Genomic DNA, 21,803 nt, shown 5'->3' with positions numbered 1-21,803 from the left:
AGTGCTATATGAGGTTCAAGAGTTAGAAGATGATAATTCACTGGGAGTATTCACAAAGCCTCATGAAGGAGTGACATATGATTTCGGTTTTAGAGTGTTGAGTAGGATTTTAACAGATATAAAGAAGATGGGAAAGTTAATAAAGACACACACACCAAAAAAACCACAGCTTGAGCAAATGTGTGGTGGTAGGAAAGTGCAGGAGGCCATGAGTAGTCCTGTTTGCCTCATATATAGGTCCTATGAATTGCCTAAAAGAATATGGAATACAACATGAAAAGTAGAAAAGTAAGATGGTATCAAATTATAATGTCTAAAATGCTGATATAATTATTTAAAATTTTTCTTATCCCAATTGTGGAGTTAAACAGAAGAGAGTCTAGAGTGGGGTATGCAAGGAATGTTTCTGAACTATAGAGAATTGTGAGCAGTAGTGCAGGAAAGGGAAGTACTTACTTGTCAACAGTAAAACAGACCAGGCGCCTGAGGAGACCAGAGGTCCTCTGTTTCTCTAGGGCTTCTCTTCCCAAAAAAGGAATGGCAGACTTCAATTTACAGGTGAAAGCCAGCCCTGCTTCCAGAGGGGTGTCATCAGAGCGAAGGTCTGCATGCCAATGTCGGTAGCCTGCACAGGTGGTCAATGTTATCACAGAATCAAGGATAGCAAAACTTGACCAGTACAAAGAGATTATGAGATACTGCCTACAGAGTGTAGTTTTTTAAAACTCCTATTATATGCTAGGCAATGGGCAGGCTTTGGGGATATAAGAAGAGGTAAAAAGACAGTGTCTGTCCTCAAAGAGTTTTCAATCTAATTGAGAAGATCCCTTGCAAACAAGTTATCTGCAGAATAAATAGGAAATAGGTGAGGAATGACTTCCTGTAGAAGATTTTTAGATGAACTTTGGATGGGACTTGAAGTCAGGGACATGAGTAGTCAGAGTGGAGTAGGGAGACCATTCCCACCATGGGGACATAGGGAGAAACTGTCAGGAGTCATGAAGTGGAGTGTCTTGTTTGTGGAACACCCAGGAACCCAGGATCACTAAATCGGCATATGTAGCACATATAGATCAGAAGAAGTGATACAACGATACTTTCAATGTCTCACTGAAGAACTTTAGAATTGATTAGGAGACATGGGAAACACTGGCACAGGATCATTCAGCATGACAGTTCTGAGAAGGTGCTGTACTTTATGAGCAAAGTCATGTTTAATAGAAACATGAGATATGCAAATTTAGAGACAACTCTTTCCCAAAAGTTCATATGAACTATTTGTGCCAACCAAAGCTCGTGTTAGTTTGATTAGCCACAGTTGGACACATTGTACATTTACCCTGACATCCTGATGTCATTTGACCTTCTTAGATTACAAAAGATAAAAATGAACAAATGTATCAGAGAGTTAGGTTTAAGAAGATCAAAGAGAGAAGAGGTGATTAGATTAGATTAGGAAGGACCTTCAATGCCAAAAAAGCATTTTTTATTTGCTCCTGGAGGCCACAAGAAACTTTTGAAGTTTGTGTGAATAGGGGGTAAAAGGAAAGTCACTTTAGTGGTTGAATAGAGGGTGGATTGGAATGGGAAAGACTTCTCAGGCAGTCCCACAGATGGTTATTGTGGTAATCCAGGTGTGAGTGTGGTGAAGGTCAGCATCAGTGTCAGAAGAAAGAAGGGGGCCTATTGAAGAGATGTTGCAAAGGATAAATGCACAGGCTTTAGCAATTGCTTGGACATGGTAGTGGGGGTGGGGGGTGGGAGGATGAATGAGAGTGAGGAACCCAAGGTGACTTGTGAGTCTGAGGAACTGGGAGGGATGGTGTTGCTCTTGACCGCAATAAGTCAGAGTAGGGGGATGGCTTAGGATAGGAAAAGAGAATGAGTTCCGTTTTGGATATGTTGAGTTTAAGATGTATGTTGGATGTTCTTCTCAAGATAACTGAAAGGCAATTGGAGATGAGCATAGTATAAAGCTTCACTGAATCATAAAACTTCTATCCCTAGCCTTTAAAGATGCTACCATCCTTTCTGACCTAGTAAGATTCAAACTATAGACATCACTATTTTATAACAAAAACCTAAACCTTGAGTCCATGGAAGAGGGGAAGGGACTTGGAGTGGCACTCATTATTTTCAAAAGGTCTCTATTAAAATATTCCTATATTACCTAGAAAAGAGAGGCTTCCCATTTGGGGCAAGGAGAATCTTCTGTTATCCTCTCCCACTAACACAACTTGTGCAAATCACTGCCTCAGATTTGGATTTTCTTTTTTAAATCATTAAAATGAGAGGGTTAGACTAAATAACCTCTAAGGTTCTTTTCAACTCTAAGATTCTATGTTGTTAAATTCATTTGAATGCTAACATTCTAATTTCTAAGTTCCCTTCTAGTCCTGATAGCCTCTGATTCTATTAGAAATAATTAAAAAAGAAAACAAATTAGTTTAGTTGTTGACCCTTTTGAAAGGCACAGAGAATCTTAGATCAGGGAGGATAAGATATAGGCTCTCAAAGTTTCTGGTGTAGGAAGGTAAATGACCATGAAAAATATTGTGTACTTATTTGTGTCAATGGACAGCATGGATAAAGATCAGGGATCAAGCCAGGAAATGAGAGAGGATTTCAAGATCAGTAAAGGAACAAGGTAAAAATAGACTTGTTAGAAAACAACTACACTTTGGAGAATAGACCTTGGAGGAGGGCAGCCTCAGGAAGAAGTGTTCTGGGGAGTGGCAGGAGGTCCTAGGAGGTCAACAAGAACCTACCTTTCTCAATGCTCAGGGAGTCAATTGCCCGATAGCCTGCATTGACAATGCCATGCTTGTTACCCTTTTCCATCACAGCCTTGTAAACAGGAACACAGGATGCCTTGGGAATGTGCAGTTCCCAGCCCATCTCTCCCACAAAAGACAATCTCATGGCTCGAACCTGTGGGAAGAATAAGAGGTCAGTTCTCATTCTTGTTCTCAGCTCTATTCTTTTTATTATCCATCCCCCCAAATACATTTATATAATAGAATCTTAGGTGATGCAATGGACAGAAGACTGAACCTATAGTCAGGAAGACACATCTTGCTGAGTCCAAACCTAGTCTTAGATATGGGCAAGTCACTTAATCCTGTTTGCCTCAGTTTCTTCATTGTAATATGAGCTAGAGAAGGAAACGACAAGTCACTCCAATATCTTTGCCAAGAAAACCTCAACTGGAGTCATGTTGAAGAGTTGGATACGACTGAAATGACTGAACAACAACAAATAGAATTACAGAGTGTCAGAGTAGAAAAGTATTCCATATATCATGGAGTCCATCCTTCTCAATGTATATCTGAGAAAACTAGACAATGGAACTGACTTACTCAAGGTCACACTGGGAGTTAGTGGCAGAAGCCAGGACTGGAGGCCAGGTATCCTAATTCTCATTCTAATGTTCTTTCTTCACTCAGGGGACATGCTGAGAACTTGAAAGTTAGATTTAAGACGCTTCTCCTTCCACTTTTCCCTGTAGTATTCAGTATCTTCTGTTCTTAGTATTAAAAGCTTGTCCCAGGAAAGGATCAAATTTTTTCACCTTAAGATATAAATGAGCAGTAAAGCATCCTTTGTTACCTCTCCCAGGGGAATTTATATTTCAACAGAGGTCAAAGCCAAAGAAATGGTTCTCAAATGGTAAAATTTTATACTCTTATAAGTGAGCAGGTGGAAAGGAAGTATATTTGGAAGAAAGAAAGTCTTCTCTATGTACTTAAAATGAGATGCCATATGGGGAACACTTTGAAAAGTTAGCACCATAGAATCATAAAGTTTTGCAAACATGAAGATGTAGGTCTAGAGCAGGAGTGGAAAACTTAACTAACTTCCCTTTTTGAAAATGATGAGGGCAGAACTTTGAAGGTCATACCCAGAACAGAAGAGAATTTTGATTCTAGATATAAAAACTAATTTCATTAACTAAAAAAGACAGCTTATTGAAAATCTACATATTGGATCCTCTAGGTACTGTTGGTATATTTTTGAAAGGAGTGGAGAAGATTGAGGAGATAAATGATACAAACTTGAAAACCCAACCCTTTCCCTCAAAAGGTTTGCAAACTAGTTCCCATGACTACCCAGACAACTGATAATTCAATAAATGTCTCTAACCCTTCACCATTCCCTTATAAACCATCATTTTCCTCATCTATCTGAAGACATGGGAACTGAGACCTGCCCAGGGGGTACAACCCACATCCATCCAGAATGGGAATGACTGGTGGCTAAGTCTCTAGTTGGTAGAATCTTTCAGAGCATGGGGTGCCTCAAAATCTATAAATGTAGCAAAATTTCAGTTTCTGTAAGGGAATGGTTGACTCTAATACTAGGACCTTGGGGAGGTGACTTCCTAGATTCACACATGTTTTGATTGGTTTTACTTAAAAACCGAATTGTCAATTGGTGCTTCACAACACCCAGGAGGATCCACAAGCAGCTAAAGGGCAAGAGGACTTGTGTCTCATGATCTCTGCTATTCATAGCTAGAGTGATGAATGAATAACAAAGAATAAGTTCTCCTAGACTACCAGGAATGTTAATTCTATTGTAAATTTGACACTCTAATCGAATGATACCTGAGGAATTGGAGTCTAAAAGCTTTTGAAACAGCACAAATTTGCTCTGTGCTTGCATTTGCTGAGGTCTTTTGAACTTCAAAATTGAAACAGAGACTGTACTTTTGACATTTTCTTGCATCCACTTTGCAAGCCTTCAGTTGTAGATAAGGATTGCCTTGTCAACTGAGTTCTAATTTTAGACAGCCTAAGAGGGAGAGCCAAGCTGCTAAGCCAATCTCATTTCCTTGCAGGAAAAATAAAAATTAAAAAAATATAAAAACATGTATTAAATGATCCAGTAGTACCTCATTCACATTCAGTTGGACTCTTCCCACAGGGGAAACTGGTGAGGTTGTTAAACGTCGGACTCCATTTGGAAGGGAGAATGAAGTTATTGTTATTTCTCTCTATTATTATATAAAAAAGAGACTAAGGCAGTAATGTGCATTACTCCAAAATCATTTGGAAACTGGATGACCAAGACAAACTGATTGACATTGGTAACTGGTGAAATGAGATAGAGGAACCAATGTCCAGATGGACACCAGAGCAAGGAGGGGAAACTGTACAGGATTTTCTCCAACTCTAGTAGAGGAAATTAAAGAAATAGCAGAGGTGAAAAATGCTTTGGAAAGTGTAAAAGATTTAAGCTAATGTAAGGTATCCTTGTAAGATGGGGTCAAGGTGCATGTGACTGGAACTGAGAATGTCATATTCACACCTTCATTGAACATGGGATTAAAATACTAGAAAGTAACAACACCTTCATTTTACAGATGAAGAATCTGAGGCACACAGAAGGGAAAGCTTAGAGAACAGATTGAATAAGAGACAGATCAAATAATATGCTGAGAAGAGACAGAAGAGACAGTAACATACAGCTATGCCTTCATTTTGTTGCAAAGGGTATAGGCAGGGCATTGAGGAGATAGGAACCTTGTACTTTCTATCTTTGGGACATGGAATAGCTCCCACTTTGGGGGTCTCTTTCTCCATAGGTGCCACCAGAACTCACCTATTTCTAGACCCACATGTGATCAAATGGAAGTTGACCTGAGCTCCCTAGAAAAGTGCAATAGGTCAAATCCACAAATTTGCTTGCAATCAGAATTTCTAAAACTGAGATGATGGTCCAAGTATTCCAAGTGAAATAAGGTGCAGAAAAATTCCAGATGGTCAAAGAGTTCAGATGGTCCCTTAGAAGATGAACAGAATTGGCTTTCGCCTTAATATTGACCTAAGTAATTATCACTATCAAGTCTTTATTAGTTCCTGATCATTAACAACTGGAAACTGCTAACATCCGGTACTTCTTAGTGACTCCTTTCTTACTATAGAAGAGGCTCATGCCTGCATATGGCAACTCTAAATAGGATAATATCGAAATAGGATAAATCTAAGAGGGGCAAGTTGGGGGGGGGGAATCAATTAAGATAATGGTACTTTGACTTAGAATTACTGGTAGTCACAAGAGTCAGAATTAAAATGAAAGATGAAAAGATGTCCAGAGCCATGGATCAATAGGTGATATAATCATACTGATATGATTCCATTTTGAGAGATTGGTTGGTGCTGGGTGCCATATTTTATCAAGTAGGTTTAATTTAAATGTATTTCAGGTATTTACTGTATACATGGCTCTGTAGAAACAAAGACAAAAAAAGACTATGCCCTACTTACAGAATTTACATTCTACTAAGGGGTAAATTACAAAGAATTAGGAGATAGCAACATGGCCCAAGGGAAAAAAATATCCTATGTTGTTTTTTTCACTAAGGTTACCTTAGTTACCTTGGGTAACTACCTTGGGTAGACCTTGGGTAAGCCTCTTACCTCTTCAGGGCTTCAGTCTCCTGATTTATAAAAAGAAATAGTTGGACTAGATGGCCTTTACAGAACTAAATCTATCATTCTATTGATTTCATGTTCCCATATTTCATGGTGTAGAAGATGCACCCTTTTTCAAAAACTTTAGGATCTAAAAACTGGAAGCATCTTGCACAGTGGTTGTAGATTTTTATACTTGCATTTCCTGCTTTTTCTCACTTGCTATCTTTGCACTAGCTGTCTTTGCAATAATTTTGTTTCACATTTATTACCAATATATCAGATTAAGTTTTGCTGCATTATGTCCAGAAATGGCTCAGAAAAGATTTTGGTACAGTGCTGAATTCAAGTTCAATGTAATCCATTTTTGCAAAAGTGAATGCTGAATGTCAGTTTGGTCCTCCTCCAACTGAGAAAACAATCCAAGACTGGCTGCAAGAAGAAGAAACCCTACTGAAAACTTCCTGGCAGAAGAAGGCCATGAGAGGCAAGTCAACAAAATGGCCTAAGTTAGAGGGGGAATTGAAGAGATGGATTGAAGAACAAAGGACAATTGGAATTCCTGTGTCCACAAAGATGGTTCAGCACCAGGCAAGAAGAACTGTTGATGAAAAAGAAGTGACTGATTTCAAAGGAGACACAATTGGTGCTTCATGTTCATGAAATGGAATGAACTAAGCATGCGTCCACTTCCATGAACCAGACTTGCCTAAAAGATGCCTGAAAGCTATGAGCAGGAAGTCCTTTTTTTTGGTTTATTTATTTCATATTATTACAATAATTTTGTTATAAGAGTAAACATAACCCCCCACCCCAAGAAGATGAGAAACCTCAAGAATAGTGAGAGAGAGAAAAAATATACTTCAGTCTATGTTCAGATTTCAATGGCTCTCTCTTTGGGGTGAGTTACCTTCTTTATCATAAGTCCACCAGAGAAGTTGTTTCAATATTTTTTACCACAGTTGCTATTACTAGCTGTATTTCCCTCCACACTCTCATTTATTCTATTCTCTTTCTTCTTCCATCCTGGCCCTGTCCAAAAGTGTATTGTATCTGAGCACCCTCTTCCACAATCTTCCCTCTCTTCTATTACCTATTTCCCTCTTCCCTCCCCCTATTCCTCCTTATCCCATCCCTCTCTTCTCATTTTTCTCTAGGATAAGATAGATTTCTTTACCCTATTAAGTGTGTATGTTATTTCCTCTCTGAGTCATTTCTGATGAGAATGAAGGCTCACTCATTCTCTCCTTACCTTCCCCTATTCCACTCCATTGAAAAAGCTTTCTCTTGATTCTTATGTGAAATTTCTTAGCTTCCTCTTCCTCTTCTTTCTCTTCCTCCAGTACTTCCTTTTATCACCCATTGACTCCATCTTTTTACTATATTATATCATTATATTCTGCTCCTTCCTGTTCCCTGTCGATATATGCTCCTTCTAACAGCTCTTATGAGAAAGTTCATATAAGTTATGCAGGAAAACAAACAGTTCAATATCATTAAGTTCCTCATAGTTAGTCCTTCTCGTCCACCCCCTCTATGGTTCACCAGAGTCCTGTACTTGGAGATCAAACTTTCTGTTCAGCTGTGGTTGTTTCAATAGAAAAAGTTTGAAAGTCCCCTGTTGCATTGAAAATCCATCTTTTCCCTTGAAAGATGACATTCAATTTTGCTGGGTAGTTGATTCTCGGTTGTAAAACAAGATCTTTTGCCTTCTGGAATATCATATGCCAATCCCTATAAGCCCTTAATGTAGATGCTGCCAGATTCTGTGTAATCCTGACTATGGAGCCTCTGTAGTTGAATTATTTGATTCTGGAAGCTTTTAGAATTTTCTCTTTGACTTGGGAGTTTTGGAATTTGGCTATAATATTCCTGGAAGTTTTTCTTTTGGGATCTCTTTCAGAAGGTGACCTGTGAATTCATTCAATTTCTATTTTACCCTCTGCTTCTAGGATCTCAGGGCAATTTTGCTGTTATTATTTCTTGAAAAATGAAGTCTAGGCTCTTTTCCTGGTCATGTCTTTCAGGTAGTCCAATAATTTTAAAATTATTTGTTCTGGATCTGTTTTCGAGGTTGATTGTTTTTCCAATGAGATATTTCATATTTTCTTCTAATTTTAGGCTTTTTTTTGGAAGAGTTTTATTTCTTCCTGATTTCTTGCAAAGTCATCAGCTTCCTTTAGTTCCATTCTGCATTTGAAGGAGTTATTTTCTTCAGAGAGCTTCTTTATCTCCTTTTCCAGCTGGTCAATTCTGCTTTTTAAGGCATTCTTCTCCTCATTCACCTTTTGTTTTGCTTTTTTTCCATTTGGCCTAAACTGACTTTCAACATATCATTTTATTCAGTATTTTTTTTGGTATTTCTTTCACCAAGATGCTGATTTGGTTTTCATGATTTTCCTGCATTGCTCTCATTTCTCCTCCCAATTTTTCCTCCATCTCCCTTAATTGCTTTTCAAAGTCTTTTTTTGAGCTTATTCATGGCCTGAGCCCATTTTCTATTTCTCTTGGAGGTTTTGGATACAGAAGCTTCAATTTTGTCATCACCTTAATATGTGTTTTGATCTTCCTTGGGACCAAAGTAATTTTCTATGGTGAGATTCATCTTTTTCTGTTGTTTACTCATTTCTTCAGCTGAAGACTAATTTACAGCACTTCTAAGGCTTTGGGGGTTTTTTTAGGGGATGCCCCAGGGGGACCTTTATTCCTCTGAAGTTTTATGCTCTCTTGGCTGTGCTTTGATATATAGGTGGCCACAGATACTCCCCTCTGCCCTAGATCTGTGGGGAGGATCCCTGCTATCTTAGTATGGAAGGCCAAACTGCAACCTGGATCTGAGTGTGGGTAAACAGTAGAGTCCTGCAACAGGGAGAACAGAGAGATTTCTGCAGTCTCCCCTGACCCCCTTACCATCTGTGGGCTGTGCTCTGGAGGTACAGGCTGGTTTCTCCTGATTCTTGCTGAAGGTTCTGCGGCCAGTGCTCCTCACTCCACACTCATTCTGGTGTAGCAGAGTTTTCTCACTACCCCTTCAAGCTGTTTCTTGTGGTCCCTGGGCTGGGCTGGGCTGGGCTGCACTGCAATGTTGCCAGGGCTGTTTTTCAACTCCTTGTCCTAATGAAATACAGCTTTCCCATGGAGCTTCTAAGTTATCTTAGACTGGGAAAATGTATCACTCAGTCTTTCTGTGGGTTCTGCTCCTCTAAATTTTGACTAGAGTCACAATGTGATGGCTTTTTGAGTTTTTTGGGGAAGGAATTCCTGGTAAATGCTGCCTACATGCTGCTATCTTAGTTCTGCCCCCCCCCTTGAATTTCTCAATGAATAAAATTTGAGTTCAATAACTTTATTTAATATATTTTTTCCTATTTCAGGCCCCCAAATTAAGGTATGTCTTATAAATGGGGAAATATGATAATTCTGCCCCAGTTTCCTCAACTGTAAAATGAGCTGGAGAAGAAAATAGCAAACCACTCCAGTATCTTTGAAAAACAATTGTAACAGGGGGACAGCTAGGTAGCTCAGTGGATAGAGCACTGGTCCTGGATTCAGAAGTACCTGAGTTCAAATCTGGCCTCAGATACATAATAATTTCCTAACTGTGTGATCTTGGGCAAGTCACTTAACCCCATTGCCTTAAATTAAAAAAAAAATTAAAAAAACCATTACAACAACAACCCAAATGGGGCCACAAAGAGTCAGACATGAATAAAGTGACTGGACAACAGCAACAAAGGATTCTATGAGGTAAGGTGAGGAGGTCAAATTCTAGATATGGGGAGCAAATTCTGTGAATGCACCAGAGTGGAATATAAAATGTCATGCAAGGAAAGCAGCCAGCAGACTAGGACAGAGAGTGTGAATAAGAATAATACAGAAGCCTGGGAAGGGACCATCAGGGACATTTAGAATGTAGAGTGAGGTTAGAACTAGACATCCCAGATGCTAAGACTTGAAATTGGTCTACCTGAGGAACAGCTGAAGGGATGAGGAATTTTAGCCTGGAGGGCTAATGGAGGAGAGATGACTCAAGTAGAAAAAAAATGATAAATTCAAATATTTGGAGGGTTTTGTATAAAAGAGTGCAGATTTATTCTGCTTGATCCCAGAGAACTAGACTAGAACCAAAGAAACCATTTTGAGCATAATAGATTTTTTTTGACTCAAAAAAAAAAAAACAAGCCAAAAATGCTTCCTTACAATTAGAGCTGCTAAAAATGGAAAGGATTGTCTTGTAAAATAGTTGAGTTTCTCATAGCAATAATAATATTTCACCTTTCTACAATGCTTTAAGGTTTACCAAGTATTTTCTTTACAACATAGTATCCCTGTTTTATAGATAAGAAAACCAAAGTTCAGAGAGGCAACCTGTTGTAACTGACACCTCAGAGCTGAGATCTGAAACTAGGTTTTGATTCCAAAACTAGTAGTCTTGCTTTTAGGTCATCATGTCTCACATTGGAGATTAGATGGAGAGAATGGTTATATTGGGTAGGATTTTAGGTTAGATGACATCTAAAGCGCTTTCCAGTGTGAACATTCTATGATTCTAAGACTATATGACTCACCCCCCCCTTCTGAAGCAAGCCCACAATGGCTATAGAGAAGGATGCTTGGCAGAGATTGTGCAAGGCAGATTATTCATATCACCGAAGTCTTCTGGCATGTAATGCAGTGCTTACAATTAGCCACATAATGCCTCTCTTCTGAAGCACTGGAAAGATGACAGCATCTCCCTTTGCTTTGAAGAAAGTAACTGTTACTGATGCAGGGGTTAACATGTTTTAGCTGGGAGTATTTAGAATGGCATGGTCTTCGCCTTTCAGTAAGAGTGATCAAGTGAATATCACCCTGCTTTCTGTGGCGGGGGGTGGGGGGGCAGGAAAGGGAGAGAGGGAGAAAAATGTAAAACTCAAAACCTTGCAAAAAAAATGATTGGTAAAATCTACTGTTGCATGTAGTTGGAAAACCATGATTTCTTTTTTTTTTAAAAAAGAGTGATCTAGAAAGTGGAAATGAAGAAGCCCTGTGGAGCCATTCTCTCGCTCGGCGCTCCACGTCTCAGCCTTCTTCCAACTGGCCCATGGCCACCTACCCCTACCAGACAGGCCCCGGGGGCGCCCCCCGGCCCGCAGCTGCCACCTTGCTGCCGGACCAGAGCTTCCTGTGGAACGTCTTTCAGCGGGTTAATAAAGCCAGGAGTGGAGTAATCTCTGACAATGAACTTCAACAAGCATTATCCAATGGCACATGGACTCCATTTAATCCTGTGACTGTCAGATCAATCATATCTATGTTTGACCAAGAGAACAAAGCAGGCTTGAACTTTAGTGAATTCACTGGAGTTTGGAAGTATATCACAGATTGGCAGAATGTCTTCCAGACATATGATAGAGACAACTCTGGAATGATTGACAAAAATGAACTTAAGCTAGCATTATCAGGTTTTGGTTATCGATTATCTGAGCAGTTTCATGATATCCTTATCCGAAAGTTTGACAGACAAGGAAGAGGACAGATTTCTTTTGATGATTTCATTCAAGGCTGCATTGTCTTACAGAGGTTGATAGATATATTCCGGGGCTACGATACTGATCAGGATGGCTGGATTCAAGTGTCTTATGAACAACAGTATCTTTACATGGTCTTTAGTGTTATGTAACACTCACCTTTGGAGGTTATCAATGGGACTGTTATGGAAAAAAAGACTGTAAATGCCAAATCCCCTGTTTTATCACATAAGGAAAAGGAACACTGATGCAACTCAAGATTGTCTTCCTCCAATATTTTATACAATTGATATGTTTATGTTTCAAAATCCTAACTGTATATATGTGAAAAAGGCTAATTAATATTTTACCATAGTAACTATAGCCATGTAGTTCTCCAGATGCAAAAATGGATTTAGTTTGTGGTCATTTGTGCCCTGAAGTTGAATATGTGTAACTTTGCTTCTGGTATCTGGCATGAAAAATGCATTTTATCTTTTGTAGATGTCTCTACTTCTGTCAGAATACTTCTAAAGAATCAGAATTTTAAAATAGTATGGAACTTGCACATAAAGCTTTTCATGTGCCTTACTTTTGTAAAAGAGGTTTATTGTATCCATTTTAATATGTAACATAAGCAATAAAAAAATGGAAAAGAAAAAAAGATTGATATAAAAAAAGAGTGATCAAATATGAACAGTTTGAAAGCAAAGAACTAATCCTATTGGGAGACCTTGGAGGATTCTTAAGTTTAGAAGGCCTTGCCATCTAGATCTAGTTTGTAGACAACTTTTATAGAGTGAGTTGGACAAATTTTCTTGATGTCTGTTTTATTCTTGGTTCTTCCTAATGCCCAACTATAAACAGAATCATAATTTGGACGAACAGGTTTTATCCCAGGGCACTAAAATTTAAGGCTCCATTCCTTCAGCAGTGTAGAGACAACTGAGTCTGAAATCTAATAACAATCTTTTTTGGTATACTTTCTCCCCTGGCAACCATGTCCCAGGTGATTCCTTTGCTGGCTCCTCTCTATCTGCCCTGTGGATGTAAAGTTGATTTGAAGAAATGTTTTGTGTTGCTTTCCTTAGGAAATGAATATGCCAACAGAATATTAGTTATGGCTCTGATTTCTATGCACAACTTTCAGGAGTTTAGAACACTGGGCAAAAGACAAGTATCCTGTTTGGGTAGAGCTGTACCCAGCAAGAAGCAATATGGTTTTGGTCCCAGGATGCTAACATGGGCAAGGTGTAGCTCTTCCAGGCTGGTAGTGGGCTGAGGGCTCCTTCCCAGATGGAGGACCCATTTCCTCAGATCTTCTTTTACAGTGTTCTCAGCTACATTGTTCCTCATTATGTAATACAGTAGACATTAACTTTTACTAGTCAAGAACTCGGGGATATATAAACATTTAATAACTAGCTCTCTGAGGAAAAACAAAACAAAAAAACCTACTTGATAGACCAAGGGTGTTTGTTCAGTACATTTTCAAGTTTAATCTGCATTATTAACATTTTCTCTAATACCTTTTTAAGTTTGGACAATCAACAAAACAATAAATCCAGTACTGATTTAAAGGATTTCCTGTATTTTGGAGGTGTAAATCCTCACCTTAAGAATTAACAATTATAAAGACTAACAGACTACCTTCTGTGTGTGTGTGTGGGGGAAGCAAGAATAGGGGGAAAATTGTAAAATTCAAAATAAATAAAATCTTTCTTGGAACAAAAAGAATTTAACACTTGACTCTCCTGAGACAGGAGTTATCAGAAGTCAGACAACCTACAACAAAATCTGTTCTGCTATTTACCCTTGTGATCTTTGGCAAAGATCATATAATCTTTCTGAGCTTCCTTTTCTTTGCATCTATACAATGTAAGGTTGAGAGAGGAGAATTGGACCAGATTCTCATCCTAAAAATTTAATCATCAGTACTCCCTAGGCAGTAGGAGTCTGATCTAGCATAGACCCCTGCTCAGTCTGGTGATGTCTATTGGACTTTTAAAAGTCTAAATAAAATGAAATCCTAAATTTCAATTGGAAGTCAGTGAAAATTTTTAAAAAGTATTATTTTTTTCTCATTCTAGTTCATAGATCCCCTGAAATCCATTCATAGATCCCTTGGAGATCCAAGGACCTCAGGTTAAGGATCCTTACCCTAAATTATCACCCTCTAGGATCCAATTACTATAACACTCTCTCGGGGGCTTTCCTTCCCCTATCCCCCATAAGTGTGCAGGCAGACTCTGGATTGTACCATCATCATCATCACCACTACCCCCTCTCCAAACTGAATTTTGATACAAATGTAATGAATCTGAAAAAAAGTGCTTCTTCTGGGATATCTGATATGTTTTGTTTCTCCATTTGAATTGGGAAGAAACTTCCACATGTGGATCCAGAAAAGAGTTTTACATCAAGAGCAATAAAATGAAGGCATGTGATATATGTGAATACAATCTAGTTACCAAATAGAAGAGGAATGTCTTAGTGGTTCTCCAAGCATCTAAAGCACCTGCTACTTTGAACTGAAAATGCCTTAGAGCTGTGCATCCTGTTATCAGCAGCCAAATTTAGCATCAAAATTAAATGGTTGGAGCAGAAACCTTTTGTGTTACAAACTGTTCTCTGGGCTGCTAAGGTGTCAAGTGTTTCCGCCATTGGGAGCTTCAACTTGGCTTCCAACACTGTCCCCAGTCTCATGAGGATTTAATGAGAGAGTATCTATGAAAGTTCCTTGAAAATGGTAAATGGTGGGGCAGATGTTAGGTGTTATTTATGCAGATGGTGATAATGCTGTTTCTATTCTGATTTCAATTCAATTTAATTCAATTCAACAAAAATGGTCTAAGGAAAAGAATACTAGACTGGAAATCAGAAGACCTATAATTAAATCTCAGTTCTGCCATTTATTACTATCCTTGTGATCTTTGACAGTCATTTAACCTTTATGAAGCTTTTTTTATTTACATCTATATAATGAAGGAGAGAGAGAGAGAGAGAGAGAGAGAGAGAGAGAGAGAGAGAGAGAGAGAGAGAGAGAGAGAGAGAGAGAAGGATTGAGCTAGATAATTCCTAAGGTCCTTTCTAGTTCTTACACTCTACGATTCTAGGAAAATTTGAGTATCTACTATATTCAGGGCATGGTGGGGCGGGATATAAAAATATTCAAGTCATGTTCTTGCCAGCACAGAATTTACCATATAGCAAGGGATATCAAACATGTAAAAATAACTAGAATATAATTCAGAATATATTAAACAGTATTGGAAAGTTTGCTGTTCTTCTATACTTATAGTTTGATTCAGTTAGGATTCTGGTGAGCTAATGAAACTTATTCAGCTTTTAAAATTCCATTTTACTTCTATACAATGTTAGAGGTCAAAAGAAACTTAGAAAACAAAATTGTTCTGGAAGGAACCTTAGTGGTCATTTTGGCCTAACTCTCTCATTTTGCAGATAAAGAAAATGAGGCAGTGACTGAGACAGTAATACAATGAGCTGTGTTAGTGAGAGCAGGGAGAGAAGGCTGCATGCATAATCAAGAACCTTTCTTCTCTCTGAGTTCACATAGTTATATTTTTACAGGAGACAATCCCCTACTTCAAGCCTCATTCCATATCTCAATCTCTAGTCTTCATTTGATTAAATCCATGGATAGGGTTAAACTGTCAGCAAGTTCAGCTAGTTTTGTTATCTAGTTTAGCATCTGGTCCAAGTCAACTGTAAAAATTCAGAAATAAGAAGAAATGTATATTGGAATCAACTGTTAAGTCACACATCACACTCAGGACCTTTAGTGAGTCAGAAGAAATACACAGTAGAATCAACTGGGGTCTAAAATTGGGGCACCCATATAACTGATCTCTCCAAACTTTTTCATAGCACCCCAGCTCATGGTTTTATATATATTTCTATGACACTTATGCTAGAGACTCTGGGGTCAGCCCTAACAAATATGAATGGCTTTTAAATACTTAAGTTTCTTAAGAGTCACAGAGTGAGAATGGCATTGATGTATAATCTTCAAGGACTGAGTTAAAAACCTGAGCATCAAAGAGAGAGAAGTAAGAACAGTAAGAAAAGATTTATCTTTGATTAAGTTTCAATGTTTCAAATATCCAAAAACTCTAAAATATTTCAGACACCATACCACTTCTCCCTGCTCCCCTCACTCCCCACCCCCACTGGTTTATTTCCTTTCCAGACAAATTGACAATATCTAAATGCTTATTCTTTCACTTACCAAGATAGTGATAATCTTTAGATATATACTGCCAAAAAATACTTAGTCAACCTATATGATTTTTATTGAGATTGCCTCATATATCCATTATTAAATAACTTATTTAAGATGGTGGAGATCTTCCTCTAGGGCTCTTTTTAAAAAATTAAATTTAATATTTTTATTCTTCCCTAATTCCATGTAAAATAATTTTAATATTCTTTTCAAATTTGAGTTCCAAATTCTCTACCTCCTTCACTCCCATCCCCCATTGAGAAGAAAAGCAATTTGACATAGATTATACATGTATACGCATACAAAAACATTTCCATGTAAGTCATACTATGAAAGAAAACACAGACAACCTTCCTCTCTCTCTCTCTCTCTCTCTCTCTCTCTCTCTCTCTCTCTCACTCACTCACACACACACACACAATAAACAATAAAGAATGTAATAAAGAAAAAAGTATCTTCAATCTGCTCTTTTAGTTATTTCTCTGGAAATATATAGCTCCTTTCATCATGTCCTTCAGAACTCCTTGGATCACTGTATTGCTGAGAATAGATAGCTAAATTGTTCACAGTAGATAATCAATCAATATCACTGTTACTGTATACAATACTTTTGATTTTGATCATTTCACTGTGTATTAGTTCATGAAAGTCTTCCCAGGTTTTTTTTTAAATCATCCAGCTTGTCAGTTCTTATAGCACAATAATATTCCATCACAATCATATACAAAAAATTTGTTCAGTCAATCCCCAATTGATAGCATCTCTAGGACTCTTTTCTATTTTTTGTGGATGCCATTAAATCAATAGAGCTATTCATCTATCATTATTATATCCTCTTGCCATGGAACTGGTTCATCCCTATTTCCAGTCATATCTTTCTCAATGATATCCTTTGTACTACTTAATGGACATAGTTTATTACTAGAAATAGGTTGCAGCCTACTAGTCCTACCAAGTATCTCTCCCATAGGCTTAACCTAGATGGTATGCGGATGTATTGGCTTATTGCTGATGAGGGGAAGGAAAATATCAATGGCTGTATATGCCTATGCTCTTTCTATTGCTCTTGGGAAGCATCTACAGAGATTTTGGTGTCCATTATTCTTAGTAATAAAGCAGCAAGAGAATATTTGTCTATAGAGAAGTTTTTGAATGAAGGAACTCCTGGGATTGTTGATAATACTTTGTGATTTCCCAAAGACAATCTGGTCTACTCTCTTCCCATTTATTCAATTCTGAACCCGGTTCAACGCCCATTTTGCTATGCTCCTCTCAACCTGTTAAAGCTTCAAACTGCATTAAGACCTTGGGGAAAACCTTGTATATACTGGCATTCTGACTTAGTGAACTAACAGTACTAGCACATATAGTTGGCATTTAATAAATGTTGATCAGAGGCATTTTTCATCCAACTAGCTTTTTCCATGTGTGAGTCATTAGACTGATCCTTTTTTGGGTAATGATCAATGTCATTAAAGTGACCTTGTCATGACCTGAGGCTTGATACTCCAATAGAGTACTTTTAAAATGATTATGTATGTCTCACACTAACAGACTGGCTAAAATGATAGAAGGGGAAAATGACAAATGTTGGAAGGGATGTGAAGAAATTGGGACCCTGTTGGTGGAACTGTGGAATCCAACCATTTTGGAAAGCAATTTGAAAATTTACCCAAAGAGTTATAAAAACATTTATATTACATACCCTTTGCCCCAGCAATACCACTTTTAGGTCTGTCTCCCAAGGTGATTGGGGAAAAAGGAAACAATCCTATATTTTCTAAAATATTTATAGCAGCTCTCTTTGTGAGGGAATGTTTATCAATTAGGGATTGGTTAAACAAGTTGTGTTATGTGATTGTGATGGAATATTACTGTGCTGTAAGAAATGATGAGCTGATTGATTTTAGAAAAACATGGAAAATGAAAAATTAAATAAGCAGGACCAAGAGAATATCATATACATAAATGTAATATTATTTGAAGAATAACTAAACAGCTAAGTTATCCTGAGTATTGGAAATATTCAAATGAACCTCAAAGGATCTATGAGGGAAGACACTATCCATCTCCAGAGAAAGGACTTTATGATAAATAGAAGTATTCATTGTATAGTTTGGTATATTTATAAATCTATGTCAAATGGTGGCACTCTCTAATGCAGGGTGGGAAAGATGGGCAAGAGAGAGACAGTTCAAAACTTAAATGCAACAAATTTTTTAAATGATTGTGTGACTATAAAGATATAGTTTACTATGGAGACTAATTTAGGAAAACTTCCCATCTCATATTTTCAAACAGGACATCCTTAATATGAAAATAAATCATTCTTATAAAGATTGCATAATATGATTAAGGAAGTTTATGAGTAATTATTTGATGTCCCCATCATCTTTTCTTAGGCAATAATATCACCTGTGATTTTTTTTAATATACTTCTGGTCTCTTCCCCACCATGAGAAATCTTATAAAACAATTCTTCAATGTCAACACCATCACCAACTTCCTAATCATATTCTTAGTATGTTCAGCTTGGTATACTGTCCCAGCTTGGCAACTTCAACAATGGGGACATAGGTGTTAGGATCCAAAAATGGCTGTTCTACTAGGACTGATATTAAACATGGATCCTGAAAAATTTATTTCATTTTCTATCTTTGAATGTCCAGGAATAAGGAAAACACCAAAAACACCATTATATTACGGCTCCTCATATAGCATTTATTTTTCTTTTTCATACGCCCTGGCCCTGGGAAAATGAGACTTTAACTATGAGGTAAGATTTGGATACTTCCTTAATCCAGAACAATATGAAGGTTCCCTCTACTCTGCTCTAGACCTCTATAATCACTTCCAGTGATTCCACTTCCAGTCTTCCCTTCTTCCATATGCTCAGGGATTGGATTTAGAGGCCTGTAATCACTGCCATCTTGCCTATTTCAATGAACTATATTCAGAAAAGCAAACCAAACAAGCCTTTATTAAGTGCCTACTATATGTCAGATACTTAGTGCTAAGCACTAAGGCTATAGAGATTAAAAAAGAAACAGTCCCTGCCTTCAGGGTACTTACAGTCTAACAATCACAGGTCTCTATAACCATCAAGGCTTCCCACCACCAAGACCCTGTTCAGAACAAGAGTTTTGACATCAAGTCCAACCAGGAATCAGGTGAATTCAACATTCAGGATCTTGTATTTATCTTCTAGATATATTGACATGAGACAGAGTAATTGGCTTCAAATATATGATTAGATAGATTCCTGAGGATCTTGACCACCAAGTATTCATTAAACCAAATGCTCAACCAGACTGTTCTTCCCTAATTTTTGAAAGAGAATAAAAATCTACTTTCCCTGTTACAGGATCCTGGAGCATGGGATTGACTCAGTTTCCCCATCTGATCAGTGAGTTTAGGTTAAATGATCTCTGAGTTTCCATCTCTACCACTTTTAATCCAGAGGAAAAGAAGCCCCAAGAAGACACAGATGCACACAGAGATCTAAACATGCATGCAAATATCCAAACAGGAACACATATGTATTCAATTGGCCATAAGGAAAAGATAATTTCTGAAGCTAGATATTTGTTTCCCCTTTTGTTTTAAGTCATTCAAATAAGGATAAATTTGTTTGATTGAATCTCTGACTAGGGATGAGAGTTTTTGTGGGTGAGCAGGCAAGGCTTTCATGAAACCAAAGTAAGTGATTCTTCCTTTAAAGGTTTCAGTAGAATTCAAGTTGTGATACACATACCACAAAGACCCTGATGTCTCATCATACTTGGATGCAGTTATCCTTTCATACACATCTGGTGCTGGAAATAATTTGCTTCACTATCATTCTATTGTGCAATAAGGATAAAACAGGATGACAAAGTTCTTCTAGACAAAGCGCTAATGAGGAGACTCAACTTACTTTTCCTGTTTGCTATAAGAGGGCTAACTACAAATTTCTACAATCTAGGTTCTTAATCTGGCATCTGTGAGCCTGATTTAAAATATTTTGATAACTGCCTTTCAATGTCTTGGGTTTCCCTGGTAACCCTGTATATTTTGAGCATCTTAAAACATTTTTCTGACAAAAGACCTATTAGGTCTCACCAGATTTCCAAAGGAATTACACATGACACTAAAATGGTAAAGAGTTCTTACTCTAGAACAAATCTATCAATTTACATATGCTGGATGGGCAAATCCCCCCCCCAATAGAAATCACTGTTCTCTTTACTTTGATTTGCCAAAAGGATGAATTAATCTCACAATATCCCTGACAAAAGGCCATCCAGTCTCCTATTTAACACCTCCAAAGACAGAGCTCATTACCTTACAGTTCTTGGAAAGCATCTCAAAGTCAACTGATAAATACACATTGTATGAACTTGTCTGCCCTTCACACTTTCACACAGGAGACTGTGAATGGTGTGAAATTGTTTATATAACATGTGCAGGATGGGGAAACGTTCCTCTCTCCAAACTAATCAAATCATAACTGCTAGGATAACCCCTTTCCTGTGGCTAGGGCGTCACACACCTACGGGAAAAGAAATTAAATTTCCTTTAACCTTAAATTAATTTTCAGAAGAAAAACACTTTATCAGCCAGACTTGTCATGAGTTTTCCTCCCGGTGATGGCAGGCACTTGCATGCTTCTCTCCAAAGGAGGCCTCTACTGTTTGGAGGAGCTACGAAAATTGTATTACTGAAGTAATTGCCAGAGATTCATATCTTTATTCTTCATACTGGAAAAGGGGGTTCTGGAGAAGCAGCCAATACAGGAGGCATGTTGCAAGACCATTTAATGAGCCAAATGTCCTCCTTTTGGCACAGATGCAAATATTTTGCCGGAGAGGACAGCTGGCTGTTTGACTGCCTCTAGGGGAGGCTAAACTTCGTCCCATCCCCTTCCTCTTGGAATTCGAGGATTATTTGAGTCTATGACTAATCCAAATACCTTAGGGAGGAATTTTTAAAAATAATACCACATAGTCAGAAAAATCTCCTGACTAGAAGCATTACAGAATCTCGGTTGCAAAGGAGCTCAGAGGTCATATGGCTTAATCCATATTTGACCAAGAATATCCTTTGACACTACTGCCCCCTCCAAAAAGTGGACATCTAACTCCCTATCTGAAGACCTCCAATGATGGGCATAGCACTACTTCTCAGGGCAATCCATTTAACTTTTGGACATCTCTAATAGTTAGGAAATTTCTCCTGACATCCCTTTTAGATTGGCATCTTGAATTTCCACTCACTGCTCATAATTCTGCCCTCTGGGGCCATGCAGAACAAATCCATAGAACAACTATTCAAATCCTTGAAGACTGCTAGTATATCCATCCTAAATCTTCTCTTCTCCAGGCTAATCATCTCCAGTTCCTTCAACTTATGACATGACTTCCAATCCCTGTATTATCCTGGGAGTCCTCCACCCTCCTCTGGACAAGTTTCAGTTTTTTAAATGTTTTCTCAAAGTTAATGTCACTAAGAACTAAACATAATACCTGTGATAAGGTCATAGAAGAGCAGAGGGCTTTCAACTGCCTCACTCTAGACACTATTTGCTACCTGAGGGGGCAACAGAAATACAAGCAGATTGAGAGACATATGGGTGTCTCTTGGTTCTTTGAGCATACCACCAGGCTTATGCAATGA

At 38.0% G+C, this 21,803-nt stretch overlaps 1 protein-coding gene and 1 pseudogene across 7 annotated transcripts in view; one reads left to right on the top strand and one right to left on the bottom strand.

Moving 5' to 3' along the window:
• The window catches only part of SARDH (sarcosine dehydrogenase), a 142,891-nt gene that overhangs the window by 17,825 nt on the left and 103,263 nt on the right, over positions 1–21,803 (bottom strand). For all 7 annotated transcript variants that reach the window (XM_074210765.1, XM_074210766.1, XM_074210762.1 and 4 more), the window contains 2 exons: positions 2,769–2,931; positions 457–625 (listed from right to left, as the gene is read on the bottom strand). In XM_074210765.1, the coding sequence (XP_074066866.1) occupies positions 457–625; positions 2,769–2,931 (332 nt within the window). The remainder of the gene's footprint in view (positions 1–456; positions 626–2,768; positions 2,932–21,803) is intronic.
• Positions 11,500–12,078, top strand: LOC141505186 (programmed cell death protein 6 pseudogene; annotated as a pseudogene).

This window comes from Macrotis lagotis, chromosome 1 (genome assembly GCF_037893015.1).
Source record: "Macrotis lagotis isolate mMagLag1 chromosome 1, bilby.v1.9.chrom.fasta, whole genome shotgun sequence".
Classification (NCBI taxonomy): domain Eukaryota; kingdom Metazoa; phylum Chordata; class Mammalia; order Peramelemorphia; family Peramelidae; genus Macrotis; species Macrotis lagotis.
Note: the sequence above shows the minus strand (reverse complement) of the source record. Positions and strands in the feature narration are given on the sequence as shown.